This window comes from Hyperoodon ampullatus, assembly GCF_949752795.1.
Source record: "Hyperoodon ampullatus genome assembly, chromosome: 17".
Classification (NCBI taxonomy): Eukaryota; Metazoa; Chordata; class Mammalia; order Artiodactyla; family Ziphiidae; genus Hyperoodon; species Hyperoodon ampullatus.
This window is the reverse complement of record NC_136930.1, coordinates 14129049-14144041: the sequence shown is the minus strand read 5'-3', so window position 1 is coordinate 14144041 and position 14993 is coordinate 14129049. Positions and strand designations below refer to the sequence as shown.

The following is a 14993-nucleotide window of genomic DNA, read 5'->3' as shown; positions in this document are numbered from 1 at the left end:
TTACCAAATGGGGTCCCACTGTGGCCTCTCTTTTCACTAATTTGGGGTGTGTGTGTGTGTGTGTGTGTGCGCACGCACATGCGCCCATGGATCTGGGAATGGAGAAAGTGGAGAGGACGGGCCCTCACCTCTGCTAAATCTCTTTCTCTTCTAAATCTGTGGGGAAGGCACAGATGGGAATCAGCTCAGCCCTTCTGGGCATCAGCTTCCTCAGGCATCAAATGAGACCCAGTGGCCAGCCAATCTCCAAGGGCCCTTCGAGATCTGAAATAGCCTCTCTCGTGCCCTTTACACAGAGTAGCTACTCCAGGAATAGTTATTGAACTACAATGGAATTCTCTCCAGGATAGCAGCATTTGGCCTATACACATTTTTTTTTTTTGCGGTACGCGGGCCTCTCACTGCTGTGGCCTTTCCCGTTGCAGAGCACAGGCTCCGGATGCGCAGGCTCAGCGGCCATGGCTCACAGGCCCAGCCGCTCCGTGGCATGTGGGATCTTCCCGGACCGGGGCACGAACCCGTGTCCCCTGCATCAGCAGGAGGACTCTCAACCGCTGCGCCACCAGCGAAGCCCTGGCCTATTCACATTTTATAGGAAAGGAACAAGGAGGGAGGCACAGTGATGTGTCTTCGGACAACACTATCTGGGATTCTTCTCTCGATGAAACTGTGGTGTTATGGACTGAACTGTGTCCCCTCGAAATTCATATATTGAAGCCCTAATCCCCTGTGTGACTATATCTGGAGAGAGGACCTTTAAAGAGGTAAAGTTAAACGAGGTCCTAAGAGCAGAGCCCTGATCTGACCTATATGACTAGTGCTTTTATCAGAAGAGATGGGTATGCACAGAGAAGAAGGCCATGTGAGGACACGGGAGAAAGTGGCCCTCTGCCGGCTAAGGAGAGAGGCCTCTCGAGAAACCAAACCTGCTGACAGCTTGGCCTTGGACTTCCGGCCTCCAGAACTGTGAGAAAATAAATTTCTGTTGTTTAAGCCACCCAGTCTGTGGTATTCTGTTATGGCAGCCCTACCAAATGAATACAGATGGTTTCCTTAATTACCCAAGGATGGAACTGGCGATCCCAAAGTCCTTTGCTTTTTTCCTTTATTATTAACCTTGTGAGCTCTGGACATTTCACAGATTGTTAGCATCTCTATCTGAAGGGGACAAAGCTCCTCAGGAGGTCTGGAGCAGAAGGAAGGGCATGGAATTTGTCAATCAGAACACTTAAGCTTTTGGAAGGTGGCGAGGTCTCCACCAAAATTCATGGTCCCCAAAGAACCCAAATTTCCTTCAGAGGGGGTCGGGGGTCCTGTCCTCTTGCTTTTGAAAAACTACATTTTTGCTGCCCAGGACTGGCTACATGATTTGCGGGTTCAGTGAAAAATGGAAACATGGGGTCCCTTGTTCAAAAACGATTGAGTATCTCAAGATGGCAACAGTAGAGAAATTAACCCAGCGCTGGCCCTGTGCAGCTGCCCAGATGCCTGCCCAGGAAGCAGCCCTCAGGTTGCCTCTGCCACATCCCACCGGACAGCAATGAGGCAAATCCATGTGGAAATCATTAATCTGAGAGTGTTCTATAACACACTGACTTTGGATCAATTTTACAAGGCTAATGTTTAATCATGTATTGGTACATTGAGATCAGGACTCCAGTTTACTTGCAAGGAATGAGCATACCATAAAAACTTGGTTAAGTTCATTTTGCTGAAACAGGTAAAGTTTAAACACCTTTTATTTCAAGAAATAGTGCTTCTAGACTTTCCTGAAGCCAGAATTGTTCTATAAAAGTATCACAGAATATTACACAAGATTAAAAAACACAGTATGCTTCCTAATAACTTGAAACCTTTTTACAAAGCACATCATTCATGACCATAAATATGTTTCATCTGTCATTCAGCTGGTGACACACACATCTGATAAAGAGCTAGTTAATTTTAACATATGTACAGAGTCTATGATAAAGACTTAAAGTTATCAAAAGATTCAACTATAACATATTAAATTTTCTTTAAAAGAGTTCACCTTAAACACGTAAAGGAAACATAATTTACCTACGTGTTTGAATCATCTAAAAATAAAACAAAAATTACTGTTGAGCTAAAAAAAAAACCTTCTTGGGAAGTTGGCTAGGATACTGGTAACTTTCAATGAGGTAATAATCCTTTTGCTGGTATTTAAACATCTAATACATGACAAGAATATTTTCAAGAACACAGAATTTCAAAAGCAGTTTTGAATTATGCTTTTAAAAAATCAGAACCTGGTGAAGGCCTTAAAAATAATCACACAACACATACGGTGCATTTAAATTATGAAACATTCATGAGTTTGTTTTACTGAAAAGAATTCCTTATGTAAATTCATAACTAGATATATTTTCTTAACACTTAAGCTTATTAGCCAAGTCAAGAAAACAAAACAAAGATAAAAAAAAAAGTCTGCAGTCCTTTTATGCTGTTAAGAAAATAATAAAAATTTAGCAATTTTAAGCATACGATGAACACTTTGAGGGTAGGCACGGAGTAAGCAGGCAATCTTTGTTTTGTTTATTTATTTTTACTGTCAACATCCTTAGCCATGCCTTTCTGCTAATCAGTTTTAGCAAGTAGAGGTAAAACACATGCATTATTTTCTGGCAAAAGCGTATGTTGAACAATATGTGATCCATACTGTGTGTCACCCTTGGGGGTCCCTTTTCCTTTGTCACACTGAGATCAAGCAGTGAGACTGACAAGTCTGGAAAAAAAATAAGACTAACCAAATAGACATGGCATTCCGATCTCAAAGTGCAAAATCACTGGGCTAAAAACGAGGGCCTTGAAAAATTCCAGTGGTTAAAAATGAATCAAAACCACACTTCGCAGGCCGTGGAAAATGGATTGCAATTTCACCCAGGATGTCAAGTTTCAGAAACTCAGAAAGGCACAATTCTAGCCGTCTTGGTTGGATAACATTTATAGACTCATGTCCTTACAACTTTCAAAAGATAATACTGTTTTAGTACCCCCCAAACAAACAAAACCCCACAAATCCACCTTTCTACTCTGGTCAAAGAGCGACTTAGAACAGAGTCCCTGGGCGCGTACCGCTCGCATGCGCGCACTGACTTCCGCTGCACGGGTGTATCCGGGGGAGGACCCGGGGGAGTCTGGAATGTCGGTTGTCATGATTGCCTTTATTAGTTTACTAAGAAAACGTTAAAAAAAAAATACTGTGTTTAGGGTAAGGTAACATGGCATCTAATCAGAGGAGAGTGGAAAGGAGGCACCGCCTCCCGGGCTCTGTAAGTCCCGCCTCCTATGACTCTCCTCCACCTGGTCTGACCTCCTCTCTTGGCTGCAGGAGGAAATAGGCTGCTCCTATTGGTGGACGCTTTGATCCCGATGAATGGAGTCAACATCAGGATGCGTGGTAAGATGCAGCCGACCTTCAGAAGCATCTTCTCTTGGAGGACCATCCTGGGGAAGTCCCTTCTGGTGCCTGGGCCCGGGCTGCACCAGCTCTGTCGTCGTGCCGTCGCCGCTGAAATCAGTTTCAAGAAGATTGATCCCTTCATGCTCCATCCACTTGTCAGTTTTATGATTTGTCCAGTGTTCAGAATTCAAACGATTAACTTCAGGCATGTCGTTATTCCATTCAAGTTTACTCTCTGGGCTTAAAGTTGGTCGGCTGGAATGCAGGGTGGGAAGGTCAGCCGGCAAGGTCAAAGGAGGTGCTTCCCCAACCCTATGCCTCGGGTCTTCATCTGACTCTGCTGGTGCCGAGAGCTCAGCAGACATAGCCAGGAACCCATCACTTTGAGCACTTTTAGTCATATTTGCTTTATCTTGCTCATGGTGACTGTTCAACAGTGCAAATACTCTATCTGCAGCCTTCAAGTAATTAGTCCAGTCAACCAGACTAAGTCTATAGTTTGGTCTGTCCTCGTAGATGCTTCCATTCACACTGTATAGATCCTCCAGGCCTTGCCAGTTGACGTCTGCCGTGAGACCGGGCTGACTAACCTTCCCATCCGTCCCATAACTGTCCTCTGTGAAAAGAGATGAAGGTGGATCCTTAGTGGAGAAAATATTTCCTACTTATTGGCTAAATAACTTACATAGTTTTTGTGGTACAAGTCAATTTGAAATATAACACTCAAAAGTATGTTTCCCTAGGAATTTGTTGTCAAGGAGGGGCCTAAGGTTACAAAAGTGACTGAATGATGATGAAATCTGGAAGGAAGATTGAACGAGTGAGAACTTCTATGACCAGGCTTGGTTGGTACTGGAAATACACTGGTATTGCCGGTCAGCGGGCTTATGTTTTACTCCTGGCTCTACTCAAGTCCCCTGTGCAATCAGGAAATCAAGTGAATGAGTCTCTCTGAGTCTTGGTCCCTCCTCTGCCACATGTGGGAATAGTTGTGTGACAAAACCTTTACTACTTATAGGGCTGCTGGATGAATGATGAATTTCAAAGTAATTTAATGTAATAGGCAACGCTTAGTAAGATATTTTTATTTTATATTCCCTGACACTCAGTATATAAACACATTTGAATGCAATTAAACTCTTCAAAGTAAATGGATCTATTTCTTTGATTGCTTTTTTGCCCTAAAAGTTCTATCCTTTAGATAAATCAATCATTGAGTGGTTTTTCACAGCATGCAAAGAATACACCAGCTTCCTCTCTCTCAGATTTTTCTACATCACTAAGATGACTATAGCTCTGCAGAAGACAACAGCTTTTCTCTAGGTGCGCCCAAGAATGCAATGAACTACCCACAAAGCAATACAGATTAGCAGGAAGAGTGAGTGAAACTATACAAAACCCACACCCTCAGTATAACCAGAAGATAGAGAATTCTAGAATCTTCAAATCACCTGTAAGTGAAAAAAAAGTTAACACCAAATCCCAGTAGAGCTGTATGTCACACTTTGGGCACCAGCCCTGGGAAGACTGTAGACAAGAGAAAAGAAGAAAGAGAGAATGAAGTCAAAAATGGATTTGAAACCATTGCTGGAAAGAATGTCAACCTGAAGTATAAAATACTGTAGAGTCTTGGTAAGTCGCGGTACTGACAATGAGGAAAAGACCTAGAAGGGCACGTGAATCGAGGTGGCAGTCTTGAAGGGCATCATTTCAGGGAGAAAAGGATACAAAGGAAGAGAGAAACAGCCTTTGGAAACTGGCGATAAAGGAAGAAGGAAGCCAAAGGGGGGAAATGTCAGGTCCTGCAAGAAAAAGAGAGAAACAAAGAAATTCGAGGACACACAACCTCTTACAATCCCATCCCCCAATCATAAGAAAATAAAAAAGGAAAAAGAAAGTATACTTGCTTACACAGAAAAGGATCTTCTTAAACTAGACATCTTGTAAATACTTGAAGTCCATGAAATTAATAGAAGCAGTCTAAATATAAACAATATTATAAGAGAAAATAAAAAATAAGAATAAAAAGTCTACCATCTTATGAAAATGCCCCTGCCAAAATAAACCGTAAAGTGAAGAAAACCACAACGTAACACTGCTAAGTAAATTGAATCTTCTCAATCAAGCATCCAAGGATGTAAAAGTCACCTTAAATCAGAAATTAAAGTAGGAACCAAGGATCATATATTCAGTCAAGCTCTCCTTCAAGTATCAAGGCTACAGAAAAACAGATTCAAACATGTAAGGGTGCAGAGAATACTGCACACATCAGCTCATCTTGAGCAGTCTCCTAGAGGATGAGTCTCATTCAACCAAGAAATCACTGGGGAAACTTCAGCAAAAGGATTGATGGTGAGCATTTAACACATTTATCAGATCCAGGAGTAAACCAAAATTAATGAGGTAGAGAACAGAAAAAAATGGCATATCTAATTAATAATCAAAATCCTCGTTCTTTAAAAAAAAGGATCAAAACAGGTAGTCATTAGCTTACCTAATTAAGAAAAAGGGGAGGAATTTCAAATATACAAAACAGAAAATGACAAGGGAGAAATCATCATTGAAATATACAAAATTTAAAACACAAGCAACTATGCTGCAGACATTAAAGTGAACAGATTGGAAAACCTAAATGAAACACATAACTGTCTAGGAAAACACATTGTATTGAAATTGACCCAATAGAGATAGAAAGCTTACACAGAACAATTTCCAAAGAAGGAAAAGAAAGGTTTATAACCTTTATATAAGTTTATAAGAACTACTATAGGAAATTTCTATCAGTCTTGTAAGAATTACACTACAAAGAAGCACCAGGTCTCTATGATTTCACAGGAGAATTTTACTAAACCTTCAAGGAAAAGAGAATCTCAATGCTCTGAAATCTGTTCCAGAGCATAGAAGATCAAAGAAAACCTTCAAACTTTTTATGAAGCAAGTATAACATTGTTAGCTGTGGTAGGCAGAATAGTGGACTCAACCCCGGCAAAGATGTCCACATCCTAATCCCTGGAAACTGGGTATGTTGCCTTACATGGCAAAATGGACTTTGCAGAGGCGAATTAAGTTATGGATTTTGAGATTGTCGGGGGGGTTATCCTGGAGCAGCCAGGTGGGGCTGATGTAATCCCAAAGGTCCTTTTTAGAAAAAAGGGAGGCAGGAGAGTCAGAGAAAATGTGACCTTGGAAGCAAAGGGGAGTGTATGTTGGCGGGGGTGGGGTAGAGGTAGGTATTGAGATTTGAAGACACTACATTTTCAGCTTTGAAGATGGAGGAAAGGGCCATGAACAAGGAATGCAGGCAGCTTCTAGAAGCTGGAAAAAGCAAGGAAATGGAGCCCCCAGAAGGAACGTAGACCAGCTGATACCTTGATTTTAGCCCAGTAAAACCCATTTCAGACTTCTGACTTCTAGAAATGTCAGAGAACAAATCTGTGTTGCTTTAAGGCACTGGGGTAATTAGTTATAAGAGTAATAGGAAACCAGTACAATACCTAAAAAGAGAACGTTAGCATAAACAAAAAGACAATTTCAGACTGAAATCATTTATTAAGATGATGCAAAAATCCTAAATATTAGTGAATTCACTATTATATTAAGAAAATAACACATGATGACCTACTGCAATTTATTCCAGAAATGGAAAGTTGGTTCATTCTGAGCAAGTCTATTAATACAATATACCATATTAGTATATCTAAAGAGAAAAATGATCTGCGTATATCCATAGATGCTGAAAAGGCTTTTGACAAATTCAACACTCATTATTGATAAAAACTAAAAAAAGAATTGATGGCTATTTCCTTAACATAACAAAAATGTAAATATCTTAGTCTTAAACATGCTTCTCACTTCATGGGAAAATCCTGAAAGTCTTTTCATTAAGAACAGGGACAAAGTCACATTGTACTGAAAGCATTAGTTTATCCAATTAGATAAATCAATCAGAGACACACAAGTGGGAAAAGAAGCAAGGCTATCTCTACTTGCAAATGTATGGTAGTGTATCTGGAAAATCCAAGAAAACCCATGACAAAGTTAACTCAAAAAAAAATTTTTTTAAGTAGCAGGATGTAAAGTTAATACACAGAAACCAACAGGCCTCCTATACACAAACAATAATCAAGTAGAGGTTTTAATGATGGAGGAAAACCCTATTTAAAATAGTAACAAAGAAGATAAAGTACTTATAAATAAACTTAATAAGAATGTGCAAAACCTTTAAGAAAATACTTTTAAAAGCTCCTGAAAGACCCATAAGTATACTTAGCCAGATGGAAAGATGTCCTTTGCTCTTGGATAGAAGACTCAGCATCATAAAGATATAAATTCTTCCCAATAGCTAATACTTTATAATAACTATAAATGGAGTATAACCTTTAAAAATTGTGAATCACTAAAATGTACACCTGAAACTTACATAATATTGTATATCAACTAAACTTCAATAAAAAATAAAGAATTCTTCCTGATAATTCTTTCAGAAATCAGACAGAAAAATGGTCAAAGACATAACCAGATAATATACAAAATATGTAAAATGTCCTTTGTACTTTCAAAAATATGTTCAACTCTGCTCATAATAAGAGCAATACAAATTAAAACCATACTGAGATACCCTTTCTTTCTTATTTGATTGGAAAAAAAATTAAAAAGCCTGACAGCTGTCAAAAGCAAACACTGTCATACATTGATGATGGGAATGTAACCCTTATGGAAGACAATCTGGCAATATTTAATACATCCACCTATGCATTTACCTGTTGATACAGTAATCCCATCAATTCATGACTAGGAATTTACTCTGAAGATATTCTCAACAACATGAAATTATACTTGCACAAGGCCCTTTATTGCAGTACTATTTGTAACTGTAAAATATGAAAATAACTGAATAATACATAAAAGAACAGTTGAATAAATTATGCTTTTTGAAATTTTGACTTTGGAGCTAGGTGAAGGCATTACATACTAAAAACCAAAATCAAATGAATAATGATGAAGATAAAAAGAACCTAAAATGGAATACAAACAAATAAACAAACCTTACTTTATTTCAAATGAATAACATAACCACAGTAAAAGAGGGCGGGGCACAGAACAAGCCCAGATAACTTTGAACATAGCACTGATTTTTGTTCATCAAAAGAGAAACAATTGAAAAACACACTGAACTCCAGACAGCAGGTCTGTTTTTGCAGTAGTGTGATTTAGTAATTCTGAAATTGCTCTCTGTGTACCGCAGCATTTAACAAATGACTTAATCCACCGGGGATAATGGAAACTGGATTTCAGTGCCTACCTGTCCCTCCACGGCACACTTCTTTTCAGGGTGCAAACTGCACAGCAGCACCCAGGGGTCCTGGTCCTGACCCACACCTTTAACAGCCCTGACACAGGTCCCCTCTTCATCTTAGGAAGCCGACCTCACCTCCAGCCCCTTGAACTCCAAACCCTGGAGTTGACCCATCTCTTGGTCTAGTGCCTTAAACAGAAAAGTCCAACAGTGCTAGCAAGGCAGCTTGAAAAGAAAACGGAGCCCTGAGATGTGACTGAGAGAAGAGACCCAGGGGCAGCTTCCTTAGGACAACACAGAGCAGGGCAGTGAAGGCTGTGTTTTTCCTTTCTGATCTCAAGAGGTTTGGATGGTTCAGAAAATGCATTTGTGTGCTGAACTCTGGGCCGCCAGTGAGTGATGATGGAGATGGTGCTGGTGTTGATGAATATCTTTTTGTGTTTCTTATAAAATACAGTAGCATTCTTTTATCACTTATTACCCCCTTTCACATACCGCTTTCTTTTTTTTTTTTTTTTTTTTTGCTATGCGGGCCTCTCACTGTTGTGGCCTCTCCCGTTGCGGAGCACAGGCTCTGGACGCGCAGGCTCAGCGGCCATGGCTCACGGGCGCAGCCGCTCCGCGGCATGTGGGATCCTCCCAGACTGGGGCACGAACCCGTGTCCCCTGCATCGGCAGGCGGACTCTCAACTACTCGCCACCAGGGAAGCCCCGACATACCGCTTTCTTCATGTGAATGTTTTGTGCCCCCATATTATACCTTATTAAGAATACCCATCATCATTGGGGCTTGCTATATGTTAGGCTCTGTTCTCAGCTTCTGACTAGTGAGGCTGGGATTTGAACCCAAGGCAGGCTGGCTTCAGTGTCTGTGCTCTAACCACAGTACTGTGCAGCCTCTAACACACAGCTAAGCCACCCATAACTGTCTACAAGGAACACACTGTGGCCACAGGGGCAAATGAATCAAAAGAAGCAAAAGCGGTTCCTTAAAAACTAAAGGATCCAGTGATCCCATTCCTGGGCATATATTCGGAGAAAACTCTAATTCGAAAAAATACATGCACCCCCATATTCATAGCAACACTATTTACAATAGCCAAGACATGGAAGCAACCTAAATGTCCATCGACAGAGGAATGGATAAAGAAGATACGGTACATTTATACAATAGAATACTACTCAGCCATAAAAAAGAGTGAAATAATGCCATTTGCAGCAACATGGATGGGCCTAGAGATTATCATGCTAAGTGAAGTAAGTCAGATAGAGAAAGTCAAATACCATAAGATATCACTTATATGTGAAATCTAAAAAAGATACAAATGAACTTATTTACAAAACAGGAACAGACTCACAGACATAGAAAACAAACTTATGGTTACCAAACGGGAAAGACGGAGGGGAGGGATAAATTAGGAGTATGGAATTAACAGAAACACACTACTATATATAAAATAGATAATCAACAGGACCTACTGTGTAGCACAGGGGACTCTACTTAATATTCTGTAATTACCTATATGGGAAAAGAATCTGAAAGAGAATATATGTATATGTATATACATGTATAAAACTGAAACACTTTGCTGTACACCAGAAACTAACACAGCATTGTAAACCAACTGTACTTCAATAAAAAGAAAAAGTCGACTTTACATTTGGAAAAAACAAACAAGCAAAAGCAATGTGGACAGCAGCATGGTCGCTGAGGGTGGGCACGACGTGGCCTGCTGGCCTGCAGGGCGTGGGACAAAACGGGCAGGAAGCAGCCATGCCAGCCTTAGGCTGCCAAGAAGTGACCTCGACCGCCAGCAGCTCATCAAAGGGCAGAGGCATCAGCTTTCACAGGCAACGGGAAAAATAAACACTCCATCAACCTGTGGATCCGATTCTACTTTGCAACACAGAACTTCTTACTTTCAACTCAAGCCAGCAATTATTTCCTGAGTAGAATGGGGGCCACTTTACTGAGCTGTGTCCCTACTCTGAGCTTGTCCTAACCGGGAAAATGACCAGTGGGAATAAGCAAAGCATTTCAGCTGCCCTGCCTCATGGACCTCCCACGCCAAAAAAAAAAAAAAGGAAATTGAACAGGGAACAGACTGGCTTTTAAAAGACCTTCTAAATAAGCCTAAGGATTAATTTTCAAAAATTCACAAAACTGAAGGTAGTTTACAAACTCTTCTGTAGTCAGTCTCGTACAAAGTCCCTTTTCTAAAATATTCTTGAATTTTCAAATTCCAAATTCTTCAGGTGTGATTGTTCTCATTTTTCTCAAAGGCTTTTTTTTTTTTTTTTCCTGCGTTATGCGGGCCTCTTACCGTTGTGGCCTCTCCCGTTGCGGAGCACAGACTCTGGACGCACAGGCTCAGCAGCCATGGCTCACAGGCCCAGTCGCTCCATGGCACGTGGGATCTTCCCGGACCAGGGCACGAACCTGTGTCCCCTGCATCGGCAGGCAGACTCTCAACCACTGCGCCACCAGGGAAGCCCTCAAAGGCTTTTGTAATCAAATTGCATGATTCAAAATGCATTTTAATTAGTTTTCTAAAATAAATAAATAAATAAATAAAAACTTAAAGAATCGAAGCTTCCAAAAACCCATTAGCGGTGCCGTCACGGGAGGGCTGTGGACTGGTAAACTGGGACGGCAGTTTTTTCGGCATTTCCACATCTGTTGCCTTTCAATCCAACAGGATGCAATGGACAGGGGAGGCCACATCAAGCACTGCCTTTGGGTGCCCAGTGAGAGCCCAGGTCTGACAGGTCGATGCCCTCCTGTTTCATCATTTCCTGCCTACGACATGGATAGCAGCTGAAAGGTAGTTTGCCTCATGGATTATGAAATGGTGGAGTCTGAAAACGTCAGTCATTCTGAGTTAAAAAGGATCCTTGGGGGGCTTCCCTGGTGGTGCAGTGCTTAAGAATCCGCCTGCCAATGCAGGGGACATGGGTTCGAGCCCTGGTCCGGGAAGATCCCACATGCCGCAGAGCAACTAAGCCCGTGCGCCACAACTACTGAACCTGCGTGCTACATTCTGCGTGCCTAGAGCCCGGACACCACATCGAAGAGTAGCCCCCACTCGCCGCAACTAGAGAAAGCCTGCGAGCTGCAATGAAGACCCAATGCAGGCAAATAAATAAATTTATTTTAAAAAAAAAGATCCTTGGATTTGTCCATTGGTAAGGAATTCAGAAGAAAAAAAAAAAAAAACAGGTAACACGAGGTTACCCTGCACACACACTTTCACTTGCCACATTACCAGGGAAGGGACGCCATGCCCTCAACTAAAGCTACCAAGGGTTTGCCCAAACGACCCCAGAAATGATGGATTTGGCCCCGTTTAGTGATGGTGGTGACAGAGATCAGGGTAGGGGGAGTCCCAGATGCCTGCCCTTTATTCATGACTAGAGTGCAGTTAGCCATTCTTCATCTCAAAGCGGTCCAAGGATGGCTTGGTGAAGAAGAACTCTCTTCCTCAGCTCTGACCAGACTTGTGTCTTAAATAACCTGTTAAAACCCTTTTACCTCTGTCATGACAGAAATAAAAGAGGGCCAGATGGAAAATCCCACAGCTGTAGAATTGAGTGCATCATAAAATAACTGTTAAGTCAATATCTAGTGTGAGGTCCACTTAAAATGCCCCACTTCAGAAATGTCTTAACGGGACCCCAGGGAAGCAGGCAGATCAGTCCTGGTGTGTGAGATGTTACCGCGTCAGCCCATAGCCTGGGGGAGACCTGCGTAAGAGGGGGCTGTCCTGCTCTGTCTTACGTGTGCCGGTGCGGGGTACGCAGGGTGGGTGTGGGGTACGCAGGGTAGGTGTGGGGTACGCAGGGTGGGCGTGGAGGCAGGGTGAGAAAAGGAAAGAAGAAAGACAAGAGGGAAGAGAAAAAGAAGAGACAGAGAGACCGTTATCAAGGATCCTCAAAAGTCCAGCTTCCTTTGTCTTGTCTGTTTGCTTACACCTTCCCTGCCATCATTCAGCTTCTCATGGGACCAGTGAACTGCCCTCTGAAAGGAGGAACCTGAGACCACAGCTCAGGAGGCTGGAGGAGAGGCAGGGGGCCACCAGGGTGCCCTGGACAGGTGACAGTATTCCATTGCTTTGAGACAGTATCAAGATGGGTGACACCAGTGAGGTCCATGTTCCTTTGATGAAAGTGTTTCTCCCAAGAGGATTCGTGAACTAAGGCAGTGACACATCCGTGCCTCAGTTTCCCCTCAGTAAGGTGGTAAGGACAGACCCCTCCTGCCCCGCACGGCATGTTTCTGACAGACCTGCTTGGAGTAGAAGTTTCTGTGCAAGGGCTGACACGGCCGCCAGGCGTTCTGGGTCCCCTTCCCCGACCCCGGAGCACAGGGAGGTGATGGATGGGGGGCTGGAGGGGATAAGAGGACTGGGCTGAGGGCTGTTCATCCAGCTTTCATGTGTCGGGCACTATTGTCTCCAGGCTGTGCTGAGGCCTTTCTGCGAATCTTGATTCCAGACACCCTGACCCCGACTCCCACGCTTCCTATTCACTCACCACCACCCGGCAAAGCTTCTGAGCCCCATCACGGCTGCTTTCACCACCCAAGTTAATTAAGGACTGTGAACAAGGAAACGCCTTCTCTCTGCTCCAACTTCAGCTCTAGCGTGCTCTTAAAATTCCCGTGACCCCTTTTGTGATTTTGACTTCATAAAATCTCTACCTCATTTCTGTGAAGCCTCTCCACCAAATCAATGTGTAAGCACCACCAGGAAAATAATTCTCCCCACTTCTCCCCAGGGCTCCTGAAGGTCATTCTGTTTTCTCCCTCCTCACCTCATTCCGTGCTTAAAAGCACCATCCAACAAGCAATCAGGCACGGGACTGGGTGAATGCTCTGAGAGACATCTTGTTGTGACAATGAGTTGATTTAAAAGCAAAATGACAGATCTGCCCCCAGGGACACAAGACGGTGGAGAAAGCTGTTAGAACATGCATGCAGCCCCAAGCTACGCTCTGTGCGACAAGGTGAGAAACAGAAATGAGTTAAAATGGCTGGATCATGCAATGGCTGGGAAGGAAGCTGCCGGGGAGAATAAAAAAGTGTGAATACCTGTGCAGGTCATAGCTTCCTCCATCTTTATTTCCTGATATAGGAAAATATAAGAGGAATTTATGTTAGCTTTACAACTCATAAAACCACCCCCCACTATGTCATGTTCCATGCACAACATCTAACCCTAGAAAGAAATATATCGTGTGAAATACAGAGAGTGCCGGAGTCCAACTGAGCTTTTCTATTAGACAGGTTCAAAATGAGGATGGAAAGCTATAAATAAAAAGGTTTAAGATAAAACGTATCAGACTTCACATGAAAAATGGGTGAGGGTGAGATAGGAAAGCCCATTTCAAAGTGATAAAACGGTACTTCCCAGAGTCCATGTAAGTCTCAGGAATAGTTAACTTTTGGTTATTTTAGACAAAACACTTAGAAAAAAGGGCCAATAATCATCTCCCTCAGGAAGCGTCTAGAAGGTGGACAGGACTACTTGAAGCGTAACGGTAACAAGAGGCTCTGCCTGGCGTGTCGTTCACCACTTAGAGACTCTATCAGGTTTCACTAAGTGGAGCTGCTATGTCATCACCAGCAGGAGTGCTATGTTCTTCAGGGGAGAAATATCCGGGTGTAATATTTCTAGTGCCTCTAATGCTTGTTTCAATTTCCAGGCCTTAGGGGGCTTTTTTGGGGGTAAAATTTGAGGAAAAGGTCAACAGATAAGCAGGATATCTGAAAAGATTTAAGCTGAGTGGAGTCAGTGACCAAAAGACCTGGCTGGACTCTTCTGGCTGGCAATGAATTCCAATAACGTTTTAACTGAGGGGTGGTGACTGACAGCTGTGATGGGACCGCCCACAGGATTTAGAATTTCCTCTGGGATTCGCAGCTTGAATGCCGTGAGGACCCTATAATGGTGGAAATGACAGGTGACGATGCTGATCATTTCAGGATGCGCCACTGCCCCCCGCCGAGTCCCCCATCAAGGCTCATGGCCTGGGGAGCTGCTTACTTTTATTGCTGGTTCTGCAGGGGACCCACAGAGACACAGGCCCTTAAGGGCACTGAGAAAACTCAGCTGCCCAACAGAGGGTTTTTTGCAAATTGCTCCCCACTGCCTTTGGGTCTAGCTTTTCACCCTTTTGGGGTTGGCATGCTGTGCCCTTGGCCAGCCTCAGCTCTTTCTCCTTCTTCCTATGGACAGCTGACATTTACATTTCCACAGGAATTATGAGAAAATA

General features: G+C 42.7%; 1 protein-coding gene across 5 annotated transcripts in view; it reads right to left on the bottom strand.

The window, feature by feature from the left end:
* Positions 1-4009: 4009 nt before the first annotated feature.
* The window catches only part of SULF1 (sulfatase 1), a gene marked incomplete at both ends in the record, with an annotated part of 81962 nt that continues 70978 nt past the window's right edge, over positions 4010-14993 (bottom strand). For 4 of the 5 annotated variants that reach the window (XM_079722474.1, XM_079722475.1, XM_079722476.1 and 1 more), the window contains 2 exons: positions 4010-4040; positions 13810-13843. In XM_079722474.1, coding sequence (XP_079578600.1) covers positions 4010-4040; positions 13810-13843 — 65 coding nt within the window. Of the gene's footprint in view, positions 4041-13742; positions 13844-14993 lie in introns of those variants that run through there. The other variant, XM_079722473.1, reaches the window with a different exon arrangement.